We start from the raw sequence: 17697 nt of genomic DNA on the forward strand, positions 1-17697 counted from the left end.
CACACTTCAGCATCAATTTTCATACACACGAAAATTGGTTTCCTCTAACTAAATACATATTATTGTTCTCCACACCGCGAGGATTATGTTACCGCTTCGACCCATCCAAACGGATGTCTGGATCCCACTTAAATATTAGCACAAAGTTTTCAAAAAATGATAATCGAAAACAATTTTCTAACAAAAATTGATTATGAAAACCAAATCAAAGGGAGCTTAAATGTTTAGTTCTCGTTTGGGTTATGGGTTCATTGTTGGTTGGGTTTCCTCTTTAATTTTTTTTGTCAACATTTTAGATAATTAAATTTATTAGTTAGATTTATTAGTTTGTTAGCAAAGTTAAATTTGTTAATAAAGTTAGTATACCACTTTAGTTGGATTTCCTCTTTAATTCACTGGACTTAAAATTGAGATTGCGAAAGGTTATTACCTTAAAAGTTGATTATTTCATGCGTTTGTTCAGTTATGTTATAGTTTTTCATTTATTTATTTATTTTAAGTACGCCTATAGTTTTCTTTTTGTGTTTTCAAGATAAAATCTCTAAGAATTATTTTCAAAAAAGTAAAACCAGAACCAAAGAGTTTTTGTTTGACATTCATTTAAATCATATCATATTTCTATTTTTTTACACATCTTTTTATAAAAAATCAAAAAAATATACTTAATTAGATAATCTCAACAACCCCAAAATATTTAATGGGTAAATTACACCTTTATACTTACTTTTACTCAAATTTCACTTCAATCTTTTTTTGTTTTAATTACAACAATTATGTTTTCAAATTTTAACTTGTGTTTCAAGATTGTGCTCAAGTAGACCACGCGAACGCAATTTAAGAACATTAGAGAAAACATATTTGTCCGACAAATTACACTTTTCAAATTTTAATTTTCACCCAAATTTCATTTTGATCCATTAAATTTGAACTTCCACTGAAATTTCAAACAGTTGGATAACAATAGTACCACTTTAAAACAGAAGAAGACCTTTAAAGACTTGCATTGCATTTAAAAGATGATGCACAACTGAATTTACACAAAAAAAAAAAAAAAAAAAAATCGTCTTTGGTTAACCTTTTAATTAAAAAATAAAAATAAAAAATACTTCACTTTTAAGACTAGACATACCTAAAAATATATATAAATAAACAAATAAGTAAAATTTCACTTTTTTACCTTTTAAATCTTTCTAGTATTCAGAAGAAGGGGAAAAAAAAAAAAAAAAAAGGCCTAAGCTGTTGCTAAAAACAAAGCAATGCTATGGACACCACATTTATCACTGCCTCTCACAAGGTGGTGAGGCACAACTCAATTTTCATCGACTGGCAACAAAGGGTTACTTATATTAACTACTCTGCCAAACATCATTTAAAGAAATTTCCATGAAGAACCCCATTCGAGTTCACAATTTGGATGATCGGAGAAAAAGCATTTCCCCAGCGCCTGTTAGAGGACACTTTTTTTCTTTCATATCTGTAAACCTGAATTGCACAAACTAAAGTCCCATTTTTCCTTTTGAGAAATCATATCAGAAGATGACACACACGGGTTCAAGGTTATTTTAGAAAGCACAACAAAAACCATTAGGGAGAGAGAGACCAAGAAAACAAGAGAATTTGATGGCATCAAATGATTGCAGGGACCTTGTTCACAAGAGCCCATTCTTCACTCTAAATCTCACAAACTACAATGCTATCGTGTTAGAAGGCTGTATGAGGGCAAGTCTTCAGGCCGTGTTATGTCTTCTTGCAGAAGCTCCCTTTCCAGCTGACGACGAGTAGCTTTCATCACCGACTGCAACGAAAATATGATAACAAATATGATATAGAAAGAACAAATTAAAAATAAAAATAAAAAGAATCAGGGGGAGAAGACAGAATCATTTGAGTGACAGACAAAAGACACGAGTTCAGACCCCAAAAAATAACTACATAAAAATGTAAGGAAAGATTACGAAAACACAAATTTGGCATAATGCTACAAGTGTACTTTTGGGGCATTTGAAAACCAACCATTACGAAAATTCATTTTGAATATTTGTTACAAACAAAATCATCAAATTTTGATAAACATGCTTTCAACTAAAGCACCAGGAAATAAAGTTGATTTTTTTAAATTTGTAAATGCAAAAGTGCTAGTCGATCCAGTAACACAGATTTTATGCAGTTACTCTATCAGAAAAATGCATATTTCACAAGAAACTACCAAATGCACTATGATTTTGATTGCGATCAAGAAGTCTTGCTCGTAATGACTCTGCCAGCCATTCCATAACCTATGCATAATGGCACTGATCTCAATATAAATTCTTGGGTAGGGGGGCAAAAGCAGTTCAAACATCGAACACAAAAATGCTTTGGCATTTATCTAAAGCACAGGTCAAAGCTTCGTACAAACATAATAGAAAACACTACCTCCCATGCAAAGAATATTAGGGGTAAACCATAAATCTACTGGGTGCCCAGGGTTTTTGGTGATCTAATACAATTACATTACTTATCAACAACATTAGGAGCAATTCTTGGTGATTGACTGTTAAAGTCGCTTCCTAAATTTGTTATTATAAAATATGCATTCTAAAACACAACACAAATGCTCAAATTCAAGAAAGAAGTCATGTACTCGTAGTTTTTTTCTCATTCATACTACTACTATCTTTCTAATTGAAGAACACATACATTGAAGTCCATGTATGATGCATGCATGGAAAGCCATTGATGATCCATCAGCTTGAATGTGATGCAGTAGAGAAGGTCAAATGCTGATTCATTTTCTGCAAGATAAAAAAGGGAAGAACAACAATATTTTTAATTAGAACTAAATACATTTGAAAACAGTCAATCAAGAATCAAAACTAAATGAAAGCAAATAGTTTGCTCCTATAAAAAAGTCCATCAAGCATTCTCAATCATGAATTTTCATGAGGCCACAAATTCATTATCACCTTGCCATTTTGATACAACCGCGGTTCTTTCCCTTTCTTTTTTTTTTCCCAATAACAAATTAATGAACATTAATTAGTGAAAATATGATTGGGGTCTCAAGAGAGTCAAAGACAAAGGCCTACCTGCAAGAAACTTCAAGAACGTTGCTCCCACCATACTTTGTGGCTTTACTGCAAAGTTGAATTAGCAGACGAATTGCATCAAATGTAAATCCAACAATTTCTAAAATCATATTCCAATTCAAAATACATTAGTTGGCATACAAAAATAAAAACCACTGTTTGCATTTTAATCCTTTTGTCTTATGCTTTAGTGCAAAAAGAAGTTTTAGGCAGGCAGACCAGGAAGCATAATTTGGACATGCCGGGAAAATGAAATCATATTTTCCCTTCGTTTTCACTTTTGGACAGTTTAAGGAGCAGTGGGGGTAAGTCTTGGAAAGTAGAAAGTAACAGCTTAACACAGGAAAGGGTCATCATCACTACGACTAGATAATATAAAACAAAATAAATAAACCCCACTCCTTGAAATCCAAAGATGATTATTTCAAAGTGCCAACAAACAAAATATATATGTTCATAAAAAATGTAGAACAAACACATTCCAACATAGCTTAACAAAATGATTTTATCACCCTGGTGTTCTAATATCTAATGCCAAAGTGCAATAATGAAGCAAGAGTAAACTATGAATTCACAGAGGTTTCATAAAGAATCGGAGAATAGGACTAACTAACAAAGAATACAAACAAGTTCCATTCAGATAGTCAAAATATTAGTAAATCTTCTGTTACAATCCAGTTAAAAACTGATAAATTAGAAAATCATTCAAAAGGCAAGAATATATATATATGAACAGAAAACCTGCTTCAAGGTCAAGAATCTGAATAAGCATGAATGTGATGTTCACACCAGCAACAGCAAATGGGTATTCCCACATGGCCCTATCACCTTCCTGCTTTCGGAGAAGATCCTGGAAGGATTTCTGCCAAAAAAAAAACAAAACAAAACAAAACATAAATAAATATTCATACTCAGTTTTCAGTGCTTGCTCATGGAGCATACTAGTATACACCTGTTAGTTCAGCATCAAAGTGAATACACAAAGGAAGCAACAGCCAATGAAAGGCAAGATGCTTCATGGGACACCTTCAGTCACTCGACAAAAAAGGAAATGCATATTTGCGAATGAGGCACAAAGTTAGCACCCCTCTAATTATCAAAATGTCTCCACAATCCTATTAATAAACCAAAATCCCTTCAAATAATGTCTTATATATTTTATCATAGTTAAGTTTATAGTAAAATGGATTCTACAGTAACAATGTTACACATGCAAATGTTTTAACCAATAAGTTAATTAGTCAATTTCATAACAATGAAAACAGCATCTTTGAACAACACACACACACACACACACACACACATCACTGCATTATTGAAATATTACTTTATTCAATTAAACATATTTGCACTGATTCATTCTGGTCTCAATAGTTTTTTCATTGTTCAGAATACAAATCTCCAACTTCCTTTCCAGTTAAATCTCTTAAGCATATGATATAGAAAATATGCAACATGTAATGAGGACATCAAAGAAGAAAAAAAGGGCATGTGCTGCGATATTAAGTGTCTTTCAGGGAGAACCAGGGCTCCTAAGTTATCCAAATGGAAGTTATCTTAAACAGCAAGCCTCAAGCTTGTGTAGCATTATGAAGTGAGTAATAGTTTAGGCTAAAGTTCAGGTTGTTATCAACTTCACAGAGGGCACAGTTGTTCAGGCTCATTGACAGGCCAAGATTAATCTTGTGTTCATGGTGCAAAGCATACAAAGGATAAGGGAAAATAAAAATTTCAAGTGAGGCCCACCTGGGACCTAGTTAAGTTCATTTTTTGCTTAATGTAAGTTAATATACTCTCGTGCAAATTTCGATAATTGCTAGATTTAACAGATACAATTTCATCTAATCAATTGAAGAGATTTAACAGATACAATTTCATCTAATCAATCCTACACTATCCAGATGGAAAAGACTAACATAGTGAATCAAAGCTGATAAACCATCCTCAAGCTTTTAAATTTCTGAAACTCTTGAGATTATTATTATTTTTATTTTTATTTTTTTGAAGCAACTTCTGAAATTATTTATAGCCTTAAAATAAGATTAATAACCCCAAATTTTGTTCCTGCTTATAAGCTTAGTTTAGCAAATTCCCATCAGTAATTTTTTACAGGTGGGGATAAAAATCATCTTTTGATAGTCTCCATATATCAAAGATTATCATTATAGTAGGATCTGAACCATTCAATAACGATTTATACTATGAAATGGTAAAATCATTCAATGAACTCGATTTTTGTAAACCTAATTAACAAATTGCATCTAAGCGTAAGTCCTGATAATCTTCTAACAGTGACATGGCAAGCTTTTAAAGGGTATTTCATATAATAGATTAAGGAAGACAATTAATTTTCCTAATCCAGACACTTCTAAAGATTTGGACCAGAAATCACATGTTTTATTTCCTTGTATCAAGCTGCACCAATTTAGATGATCCAAAAATCATGTTGAATGATGGGACTTAATATTTAATGTGTCCCACTCACTAGATCAAATACACCACAAATTATCTTGATTGGCGGATTCTAGACATCCAAAATCAAGAAGATAGTTTGAACAGAATAAACTAAAACTCATCAAATCAAGACAGTTTCTAGCACATTTATATTCTAAGTGAGGCATACCTCATAATGGTTTTCCAGCCCTTAATACTAATACATGCTAGTAGCTCCCATGCACTGTGCTAACTTTGAACTCCATAACTATTATGTAAAGGAAGGATCTCTATTTCATTGCATTTTCAAAGCCTCTAATTTACAAACTTGAGGATAAAATAGCAAGTTCATAAAACAGTGGACGGAATTGGCAACAAATGACATCATCTCCGCAACAATCAACACCTCTCATAACCTCTAATACAGATGTTGCACAAAATGAGGAAGTTGCCATGCCCCTACTACATAAACCAACTACCACTACCACATTACAAAAAAGTAACATGACTCGCACATGACTACAAGCTGTCATGCGACCAATCATGTGACTTTTCCAATGCACCAATAATTATGGGTTCACTTTGCATAGAAGAGTGGTAGCCTCCATTATTCCAAAATCAAAAACAAAATCTTAATCATCACCTTTGGTCTTGTTACCAGGCCAGAAAGAAAAAGGAGAAAAATATTGCACTCATCTTATAGCACATGAGAAGGTGGGTCTCTAGTCCAAGGGAAGCCACTTTGTGAAAATAATGCCAATGGGTAGGCATGTATTTATCCCCCCTCCTAGCATCCTCCTTTAAGGAAGACCAACACAGTGTAGCAACCCATCATATTTGACACGAGATAGAGTAATTCTCCCTTTGTTGAACTATTTTTTTAAACAAGACTCTTTGTTGAACTTCTAATATATATACACCGGGGAGAAAAACAATACAAACAAATTACTTCTAAATTTTAAGCCAATATAAGTGCCTTATTGAGCTTCTTTTTTTTTTTGATCGGCAAAAGAAAATTTTATTGATGAAACATACAAAGTATGAAAGAGAGAAAGAGAGAGGAGGATGAAGAATTTGGACATACTGGAAAATTCCTAGCAAAGTACAATAAGTTCTCCAACGAGATAAAACCACCACCCCTACAAGAGAAACCCATATGTCAAAAACACTGAAAAGAGGGAGGGAGGGAGAGAGAGGCAAAAAATAAATAGAACAAAAACAATCAGGCCACAAGCTTAAAGATAGGAGGGAAAAAAAATACTGCTGTACCTAAAGTCTGTAGATGGATCTTTTCCTTGCCAGCCCATTTCCTTCCACTGTTCAGATATTAAACCACGAAGTTCTTCTTCAGGAAAGGCAGTATTCCACAAACTCCTCAAAGCTTCCTACAATAGCACAGCAGTAGTAAAGAATGAATGAGAACACATATTCTCACTTTTTCAAGTTTTTATAATTAAAGAATTCATTGGCATCAATTAAACAAGTTAGCCACCCATAGCAATTGAAAGATCTTAAAAACATACATTTCATCTCATAAATTTTATCATTTGTGGGAAGTTGACAAAATCTTGAGCAAGAAGAGCACCTGGTGTTCGGGGACTGAACTATCATAGGCAACATCTATACGGTTCTGTAGCCTTCGTAAGCATTCCTCCTGAAGGCACCAAAGTAAAAGGAAAATATCAAGGGACTTCATGGCATTACTTCTTAATCATTAAATTGGACCTAAAAAAGGAATGGGAAATAATATAAGACAAAAAATAGAGAAAAGCATGAGTGGGTCATGACTGCTAAAAAACACATGTCAGGTGCAAAGTTTTTACTTGCTTTAGTTGTTCCAATATGATTTTTTTTTTCCATACAGGTAATCATGTACATATGTACATATTGTTAGCGATTCTTATTGGTTGTAATTCAACAGCTGAATTTGTCCTACCCACATCTGCTTCATGTTGTACTTTATATCCCCAATACATTCTTCTCTTTATCATTTTATTGATGTAGGCAACTTGTAAATAGGAATCTTTAGGGGAAAGAGGGGAAGAGGGTTGACAAAATTGCAGCTGCAATTTAATTCCAATATGTCAAACTTACTACTCATCTTGGAGATCTGGTTAATGCCTACATCTGTCATACAATTTGGATTAATATGTAATGACTTTTTTATTTGCTCATTGTTGATAATCCCTTTGGCCTTAACTTCAAGAGTTCGTTAGCACTTTGGCATCAGCTGTTATTAATTGGTTTTCAACCATGCTGTCTAGTTGCGGGTCAGTCAGTGACCAGTGCATGCCTTCCAGCTATTCTCGACTTTCTTAAGCTTGTATTAGGAGTAATATGTCATCCTTCTGTGTACAGATGGGATATACTAGGTCATGACATCACAAATTACGGGGAGCAAATATTCCGGCAAGCCCGTACTCCTTTCTTCCAAGCTCCTGCCTGTCCGATCGAACTGCGAGCATAACGGCGATGAGCTACCCGGCGGTGTGTGACCGGAATACCCCTCCGACGATCAAGTTAGACACACACAGGGATAGAGAGAGAGAGAAGATTGAGTGTTTAGTGTAAATCTCACTAATTGTTCATCTGTCCAGGCATGGGAGGCACAGACTCGCTAATATACCTTCTGCGCCCCAAATCTACTCCCATTAGTCTCTCGACACGTGGTGCTGCTATCCCATCCGTCAGCACAAATCCAGCAATCACCACCTAACCAAACTGTTAGGATACCGCGGCAGAGCTCGGCAGACTGGCGGAACCTCCTCGGTTTCTCTTGACCGCGCTTTGCGGCATACCTTAATGAACCATTCGCCGAGCCCCTGTACAACCGAACTCGGCTGCATTCCGACAAGCCGAGCTCAAGGTAGGTCGAGCCGGTTAGCCGTCGATCTTCCAGCCGAGCTAATGCATGAACCGTGGAACCCATGGAGACAGGCAGACATCTCAGCCAAACTCCCAGTAGACCGGCTTCCGCACCAACAAGCCAAGTAGCTCGGTCCCACATGCCCTGTGCCTTAACCAAGCAAAACCCTTCCGGACAGGCCCAAGCTACCACGGCCCAATTGTGTTCGGCCCACAATTTGCCCGGCCATTACCACGGCCCAATTCAGCTCATAAATCTCCCTCTCAATTGCCCCTTAATTCCGTCCGCGCAAGCGTGACTGGGATTACATGATCTGACCAGGGTAGACTCTTCCTTGGTCCTTAGTTTGCAAGACATCAACCACGCTATTCCTCTTGCTTGGTTTCTTGGCTTGCTTGGCTGAAGCCTCAACTTGCGTTCCTGGCGGGCAAAATCAGCTCGGCGAGGAACTCCAAAGAAGGCGAACAAGGTCCGCGCCGCGACTTCCTTCTTGGCGAGCAAGGTCAGCTCAGCAAGGAACTACAAAGAAGGCGAGCAAGGTTCGCTCTGCGACTTCCTTCTTGGAGAGCAACATCAGCTCAGCAAGGAACTCCAAGGTCGGCGAGCAAGGTCCGCTCCGCAACTTCTTTCTTGGCGAGCAACATCAGCTCGGCAAGGAACTCCAAGGAAGGCGAGCAAGGTCCGCTCCGCGACTTCCTTCTTGGCGAGCAACATCAGCTCGGCAAGGAACTCCAAGGAAGGCGAGCAAGGTCCGCTTCGCGACTTCCTTCTTGGCGAGCAACATCAGCTCGGCAAGAAACTCCAAGGAAGGCGAGCAAGGTCCGCTCCGCGACTTCCTTCTTGGCGAGCAGCATCAGCTCGACAAGGAACTCCAAGGAAGGAGAGCAAGGTCCGTTCCGCGACTTCCTTCTTGGCGAGCAACATCAGCTCGGCAAAGAACTCCAAGGAAGGCGAGCAAGGTCCGCTCCACGACTTCCTTCTTGGCGAGCAAGATTAGCTCGGCAAGGTACTCCAAAGAAGGCGAGCAAGGTCCGCTCCGCGACTTCCTTCTTGGCGAGCAAGATCAGCTCGGCAAGGAACTCTAGTCTTTCCACCAAAATGATTGTCAATTGCCCCTTTTCCTCGGCCTTCTGACTGACGTCTTCCAAAACCAAACTCCCTAGATCTCTTCCACGGTTGTTCGCACCGCCATCCTCTGAGCTTCCCGCCGAGATAAAGCATCTCGGCTAGAGCCTTGAGTTGAGCAAATCATCAACTCATTTGGCCGGAGTAAATCATCTCGGCTGAAACTTCAAAATTGAGCAAATCATCACCTCATTTGACCGGAATAAATCATCTCGGCTAAAACTTCAAAGTTGAGTAAATCATCAACTCATTTGGCCAGAGTAAATCATCTCGGCTGAAACTTCAGAGTTGAGCAAATCATCAACTCATTTGGCCGGAATAAATCATCTCGGCTGAATCAGAAAAGTTCTTCAGCAAAAGTAATTCACTTTTATTACATTGACAAAAAGAGTATCACATTCAGAAGTGTATGAGAAACAAGTTCTTCCTCAAAAAATTACTTAAGAACAATAAGAATATAATAGTTTGAGGTTAGCCGCATTCAATGGCTGGGGTACACCTTTGCCATCCAAATCTTCTAAGTGGTATGCGTGCCCCCTACCGGCCAGATCGGTTATCTTGTAAGGCCTTTTTATCTGTTGCCACCGGGGTTGTCTTCGCGGTGGACGCCGCTGCATCATCCTCTACTCGGATGTGCTCATTGATGCCCTGCATTAGTTGCCCCATGGATGGCGGTTGGTTCATTGTAAGCGAGTCCCTCAGCCTATGTCCGACCGGGAGACCGCGCTTGTATTGGGTGACTGCCAGGTTGACCGGGCAATCCAAGATCTCGTTGAAGGTTTCCCAATATCTGGAGTTGTATGCCTTCAGTGTGTCGCTCGGCTCTATCTTGACACTGAGAACGTGGTCAACTTCCTTTGGCGTTTTGGTGTTGGTTTTGAAGCGCGTCACAAAGGCTTCGGCCAACTGCTGCTACCTTTCTATGCTCCCCTCCGACAGCCTCTCAAACCATTTCAAGCCCAGCTCGCCCAAACTTGACAAGAAGATAAGGCACATAAGAGCGTCATTCCGCCTATGTCCGGCCATGACCTGTCGGAAGTGGCTTACATGCATATAGGGATCGATTTTTCCGTCGTAGAGCGTGAACTTAGGCTGGTGGAAGCCCGCGGGAAGCGGTGTTGTTTCTATCTCTACGGAGAAAAGGGTTGCGCTCAGCCTTGCCAAGTCTGTGTCTAGAAGGAGAGGCGCAGCTAGGCGAGGTGGAGGCATTCCGACCTCTTCACTGGCGTGAACCCCATAGGATAGCCGCTAGAATGCCGGCACCCTCTGAGCCTCCCACCAGCGAGCCCGTTCCTTCAAGACTCCCCGCAAATCCTCTGAACGAGCAGAATAAAAATACCTCGACGTCGTCGCCAGACGTGAGGGTTGATAGGTGCTGTCTTGCACGTTGAAATCTCCAACCTTGTAACTTCTGGTGATTGAGATGGACGGAGTACGCCGCTGGCTCTGACTGCATGAACAGCAGGGTTGGGTGCGCTCACTATGGTCTCCCACTCTAGCTACACCCTTCCCTTTGACATGTCGCTTAAGATCCTCCATCTCCGCCGCCATTCTCCGGATGACGGCGTCTTGGTCCCTTAGCTTGTGTTCCAATTGCCTGGCGTGCGATTCTCTCCGCCGCCGGTGACCGTCTGGACTCCGTGAATGTCCAAAGCTTCTTTCGTGCTTATCCCGCGCGTCTTTTGAATGTCCTCCTGGAGAAGTCTCCAGGTCCGCCATAGGAAAGATGGCGGGATGTCCTCTCCGTCTGCCTTGATTCCGAGGTAACTCCGTCAATGGCAGACAACAGAATCTCGTCGTTGTTCGCCATGGACGGCGATCAGATGAGCCTGGAAGACAAGGTTTTGTCTGTCAAGTTCCCACAGGCTGCGCCAATTGTACGAGGGGCAAATATTCTGGCAAGCCCATACTCCTTTCTTCCAAGCTCCTGCCTGTCCGATCGACCTGCGAGCACAACAGCGCTGAGCTACCCGGCAGTGTGTGACCGGAATACCCCTCTGACGATCAAGTTAGACACACACAGGGATAGAGAGAGAGAGAGGGGATTGAGTGTTTAGTGTAAATCTCACCAAATGTTCATCTGTCCAGGCATGGGGGGCGCAGACTCGCTTATATACCTTCTGCGCCCCAAATCTACTCCCATTAATCTCTCGACACGTGGTGCTGCTATCCCATCTGTCAGCACAAATCCAGCAATCACCACCTAACCAAACTATTAGGATACCGCGGCGGACCTCGACAGACCGGCGGAACCTCCTCGATTTCTCCTGACCGCGTTGCGCGGCATACCTTAATGAACCATTCGCCGAGCTCCTGTACAACCGAACTCGGCTACATTCCGGCAAGCTGAGCTCGAGGTAGGTCGAGCCGGTTAGCCGTCGGTCTTCCTGCCGAGCTAACGCATGAACCATGGAACCCATGGAGACAGGCAGACATCTCGGCCGAACTCCCAGTAGACCGGCTTCCGCACCAACAAGCCAAGTAGCTCGGTCCCACATGCCCTGTGCCTTAACCAAGCAAAACCCTTCCGGACAGGCCCAAGCTACCACGGCCCAATTGTGTTCGGCCCACAATTTGCCCGGCCATTACCAAGGCCCAATTCAGTTCATAAATCTCCCTCTCAGGTCTCAATTTTAGGCCTCGACTTTAGAGATCCTTGGGAGCACCTTGGGTCCTGATTTAAGACCTCAACTTTGTTAATGATTTGGGCTGTTTTAGGACTTGATTTCAGACCTCAACTTTGAAGACGCTTCGGTTCTTCTTAGGTTTCGATCTCAGACCTTTGCTTTGCAGGGCACTTCAGTTCTTAAGTCTCAATTTCAAACCACGACTTTATGACTACTTTGATTCTTCTTAGGTCTCAATTTCAAGCATCGGCTTGTCGCTGCTTTGATTTTTCTTACATCTCAATTTTAGACATCGACTTCGTGACTGCATTGATTCTTGTTAGGTCTCAATTTCAATTTTCTGAGTCAAAAATGGTGGCTTTCTTCTTTGATTGCTTCCAATGGCAGACATCTTCACCAGAGTTGCCCTCCTCTTCACAAGTTGTAACATTTTTTTTTCTTACCTCAACACCCATCTATTGGATTTTTGATAATTATGGATGAGAGTTTGAAAGATGAATTTCTAATAGAATTTTATCTTTAGTTGCTGATCTTTTGATCTTTTGATGCCTCACTTTTGGGGATTGAAGTAGACAGCAACTTCCTCGTTTTGATTTGCTTGTATCAAAGTTCCTCCAACTCCCTTTGTCACTGCTTTTGTTTTTGGGGAAGATGATAAAAATTTCCTTTATTTTATTCATTTGAGCTTCAGGTAGGAAATTTGCTTCAGATGCTTTATAGAAAGCTTAATGTTCACTTTGAAAAAGTTGTTTGGATGTTTCCATCATTCAAAACATTGCTTTGTGGCAAGGCCTTTAAATGCGCAGCAAGGCCTTTGTGGCAAAGGCAGCGTTGGTACTCAACTTCGTGCAAGATTTTCAAAATTAAACCTCCTCTAAAATGCCAGAGTAGAGTTGCTTTTTCATTTACCAGAAATATCTTTTAAAAAACTAAATTGTGTAGCAAACTTGTAAAAACTACAAGCCTCGTTAACATGCTTATTGCTATGTCGAAGAGTCAAGTAGTTCGAACGAAGATCAAGAGACTGACTATTTTCCATCGACACAATGCAAATGTCGACAAGATTTATGGTTCAATCCTATTAAAAAGGTGGCAAACCTCTAAATCACAGAAATATTTTATTACTTTCTCGCTAGCAAGTCTAACCATCTGAGCACCACATTTAGAACGAGCGAATAAGATATTATTGTCGAGTTAATCTATAAACGTGATGAATAGGAAATAGTACTAGCATACTTGCTACCTTGAAAACACCACGAAAGTGTAGCCAAATAAGTTTTTCCCCTTACATTATCTTCAATGCTCAAATCATCAAAAACTCCTTTTTCTTTCATAGAGCATTGCATTGGCTAGTTGATGAGGCCAATTAGGTCAGCAGATGCCCTTGGCTTGATCGATCTTTTATGTGGTACAATGTGGTACAACGTTTCCTATCCATTATGTCCATGGATGGCTTGGGGATTACATTGACACTTATCTCTTATTCATTCGTTTTGAATCGTGTGCTCAAATGATTAGACTTGCTAGTGGGAAAATAACTACATTTCAATGATTTAGAGACTTGTCAAGTTTTTAAGAGGATTAAACCATCACTCTTGCTGACATTAGCATCATGTTGAGTTTAAAAGTCGTTGCCAACAGAGGAGGGAAAATAATCAATTTCTCGAAATGATTACATTATTGGTGTTTGTTCGAGCTAGCCAACTCCTCACCAGGACAATGAACACAGGTTTGCTAGACAATTCATTTTTTGCCAATATTGGTATAAAAGCCCTAAACAAACGAGAGAGCAATAAAGTCAAAAGACAATGATTCGGAAGATGGGACTTCACACAAGTTATTTTATTGCATGCACCATCATCATATTCAACAGTCTTGTGTTATAAAGTTTAACCATTTGTTAAATATGTACTTAAGTAGAAGAAAATGGCACAAAACAAACAAATATAAAAAAGAATAACTACACAGTGATTTATTTAAGAAATCAGAGATGGCATTCAAAAATCATTTGGGATGATATACTGAAACAGGAACAGAACTAAATATGCTATATACTGTCCTTGAAAAAGCAGTACAATGTGAAACACGAATTCGGTACATCATGTACCCCTCAAAGACAATTTGGATACACCAATGTCCTTGGGCATCTACTAGCTGATAACAGAATGTCATTTCATTGGATTTCGTTTTCTTTAAAAAAAATCATAGATCAAATGGGGTAAATAATAGTAAAAAAGGCAGTATCAACAAGTACAGAATATGGTTTCTGCTTGGACTTCATTCAAATTGCTAATACCTAATATCAAAAAGAAAATACAGGCATCAGGCCAGTTCCTAATATCATGGAGAGAGAGAGAGAGACAGAGAGATCAACACTAGAATGTTACCTGGGCAGGAGTCAAATCAAATGACGGTCGGGCATCACTCTCTCTCCTTTGAGCACAAACACAAGATAGGCCTTTACCAAGCCATGCTGCCGATCCTGCCACAACCTCAGCTGTAACAGAACAAAGCCATTTCCACATGAAAATGGAGTTCTAACTCTTCAAACAACATATTATGACCTCAGGCTAAGAAGCATAGACACCGACATGTGACAAGCCACATACATGCCAAAAAGCAAATTTTCAAAATATGTAAGACACAACACATAGGAGACACATGCAAAATATATAATTTTATAAATTCATTATATGTTGTATATATAAATATTCAAGTCAAAGACAATAAATTTTAAGTCTAAAGGAAGAGAATAGGTATAAATTTACATTGTTTTGATTTATCATTGGATTCGAAGTTTTTTATTCAAACATGTAATGTTTTTCATGCGTATCCAAGTGTTGAGAAATGTCCAATGAGTGTCGTGTCATATCGTGTCAAGATGTGTTGTGTCGGTGTCAGACACGACACGTTACCTTCTTAGAAGTGTCCGTGCTTCTTAGACCCCAAGTCAATTTCTGAGCACACATGCCTCATGCTCATTTTTAAGCAAAATTATCCACACAAATCTAAAGACTATATGTAAGGTTCATACAGTTGATCAGAATACACTTCAGAGCTAACTGTAGTACTGTCATAAATTATAGAGTCATAAGAAGAGGAGAAAAGGTGAAAAAGAAAAGAAGTGAAACATAAATCAAAACTAAAATAAGCACTATTAGATAAAGAGCAATGCTAGAGAACCCTACAATATCACCCCTAAATTTACCCCCAATGACATGGATTGTTGTGTGTTAGTTGAGTCTTGGTTGATTCAATGTCATTGAGGATAAATTTAGAGGTGATGCTTTGTGGGTATTAAGCATTTTCCATCAGATAAGATGATAACTGAGAGTGCAAAGTTTGTAATTCATATATCAGCTAAATTTATTATTTCAAAAGCAATTTATATACTGTTAGGTTAGCAAAGCATTATGGCAACGAGATGGAATCTCAAACCTAACAAGGTGACCTGTGAAGCATATGCTTCAACTCATATGAGTAACTATAACAGCTTTGAAAATTTATTTTGAAGTAAAACAATACAAATAAAAAATTAGACAGAAATAAAACAGTAAAAAACTAAAATAAATTGTGCTCTACCTCTCAAATCAAGCTAATAAAACAGAAAAGATAATCAAGTCCACACAACAGACACTATTAGTATTCAGCTCATCATACTTTTCACTGCAAATGATTCTTTTGACATTTTCTCCTAACCATGTCAAAATTAATGGATGAAAATAAGTTCAACAAAAGTTTATTGGTATAAAGTGGTCGTCAAGGGAAAATATACAATCAAAACTCAAGCTTAAAATATGATCTGATGTTCAGTTAGAGATATCTTTAGTTCCAGCATAGGCCTATGTTTCATATTTTACCATGTGAACCATTTAAGCTTCCATGTCACATTACAACCCACATTTTGTCCTATAGTGAGAAAAAAACAAAAACAGAATGACTGCAGCATAGAGATTGCTGCTAGAATGATGAAATTTAAGTCGCATCACATCAGGATCCTAAATGGCACCAAAAAACATTAGTATATAATGGTTGAGTTAAATTAGAAATAAAATCCCTCAAAGGAAGGAAAAATGAAGAACAAAAATCTCCATCCAAGCTTTAGAAATAACTTTCAGTCACACTACTTCAATTCTATACACTACTTCCCACTCAACATGGCTACATCCAAAGAAAATTAAGACCAGCTTCAAGGCATAATCATCATGTTTCATGAAATGCATAACCAACATGTATTTCTCACGTAAACAGAAACTCTTAAGTCTGAATAACATCAGTTTTAACCCAAGATGCACCATTTTGCTTCATAACACATCAAAAAAAAAAACAAAAAAAAATGATGATTATGAAATAGTAAGTGAAATATCTCAGGATCTGTTCAAGGAACAAACAAAATCAATTCCATATTCTATTCAACCCCAGCACCTTATTGTTTAAATTTACAAACACATGACATGAAAGTATTGAGCTATCTGCATACTTGTATACACACAGATATTACATGAAATTAATTTTTAAAAAATAAAATCAAATCAAGAAGCCATCAGTAGCTGCAAGCAGCTCACTTACCACAAATCTCAATGCAATTAGGCATGAATCTTATATGACCTAAATCCAATACACAGATCCGAACTTCGAGAGAGAGAGAGAGAGAGAGAGGCGAAATTAGCGTTTTTTAGGTATAACAATAAGCATTTCACAGAATATACCAGAAGTTGAATGGCAGGTGCTGCCTCGGTCGAGACCTTGAGAAATCCTCCTAACAGCTACAAATGATCCACCACGATCCTCCATATCGGCCTTCAAAATCAACTAAACCGCCATTGACGAACCAGACCTATCCATCATCTCAATAAACAAACAAGCACTCCAATTTGACACCAAACAGAGCAAACGACAACACACCTTCGATTTCTCCAACTGCACTCGGCAAACTCGAAACAAAACCACCACAAACGAGCTCTCAACCGAAGATATAGCGAAGAACGGAGCCCAATCCGATTGCAAACCAGCAAAATCTGATTTGAATTACGAAAGATTCAACCGAACGAGTAAATTGTTATGCGTCTTCGAACCAAATGAACGGTCTCGTCGATCTCTAACTGGTTCTTGAGATATAGCAGAACCGGTTCTTGAAGAGAATGTGCGCTTCCTTTCCAGGAAATATCTAGGGTTTCAAGATCTGCTACAACAACAACGCCATGAGAAGCCTCTCTCTCTCTCTCTCTCTCTACCAAGAGTTCTTCTCCTCTTTCTCTCTCTCTATAAGCAAAGCTGGCTATTTCTTTTATGTGATGAGCATTGGATTTGGGGTGATTATGGGAAGGGTTAATTATTAATTAACGAAGTACAAATTTATGAATAAATTACAAATATTTTCTGAATTTGTTGAAAATACGAAATATTATTTGTGATTTAAAAAATTATAAATATTTTTTTGTCAGAATTTTTTATTTAACAAAATTAATTGAAAAAGTAAAATTTCTAACTATATACCTATAAAATTATTAATTGAAATAAAATTTTAACATTAAAAATTATTAATTAACTTAATGACTTATTCATAAAATGACTTATT

At 38.5% G+C, this 17697-nt stretch overlaps 1 protein-coding gene across 2 annotated transcripts; it reads right to left on the reverse strand.

Moving 5' to 3' along the window:
* Window positions 1-1154: 1154 nt before the first annotated feature.
* LOC145790759 (uncharacterized) lies at window positions 1155-17428 on the reverse strand. Of its 2 annotated transcripts, XM_082869406.1 has the most exons (10): window positions 17025-17428; window positions 16829-16956; window positions 14507-14616; window positions 7087-7155; window positions 6771-6886; window positions 6586-6640; window positions 3810-3930; window positions 3069-3116; window positions 2680-2774; window positions 1155-1795 (listed from the first exon to the last, which is right to left on the reverse strand). In XM_082869406.1, the coding sequence occupies exons 2-10, from the start codon at window positions 16911-16913 to the stop codon at window positions 1694-1696; spliced, it is 801 nt and encodes a 266-aa protein (XP_082725532.1). In that variant the 5' UTR covers window positions 16914-16956; window positions 17025-17428; the 3' UTR covers window positions 1155-1693. The 2 variants fall into 2 exon arrangements, with proteins under 2 accessions (XP_082725532.1, XP_082725531.1); XM_082869405.1 differs by having other exon boundaries at window positions 16829-17426.
* Window positions 17429-17697: the final 269 nt, after the last annotated feature.

Source organism: Camellia sinensis, chromosome 5, assembly GCF_055761805.1.
Source record: "Camellia sinensis isolate YWXY chromosome 5, ASM5576180v1, whole genome shotgun sequence".
Lineage (NCBI taxonomy): Eukaryota > Viridiplantae > Streptophyta > Magnoliopsida > Ericales > Theaceae > Camellia > Camellia sinensis.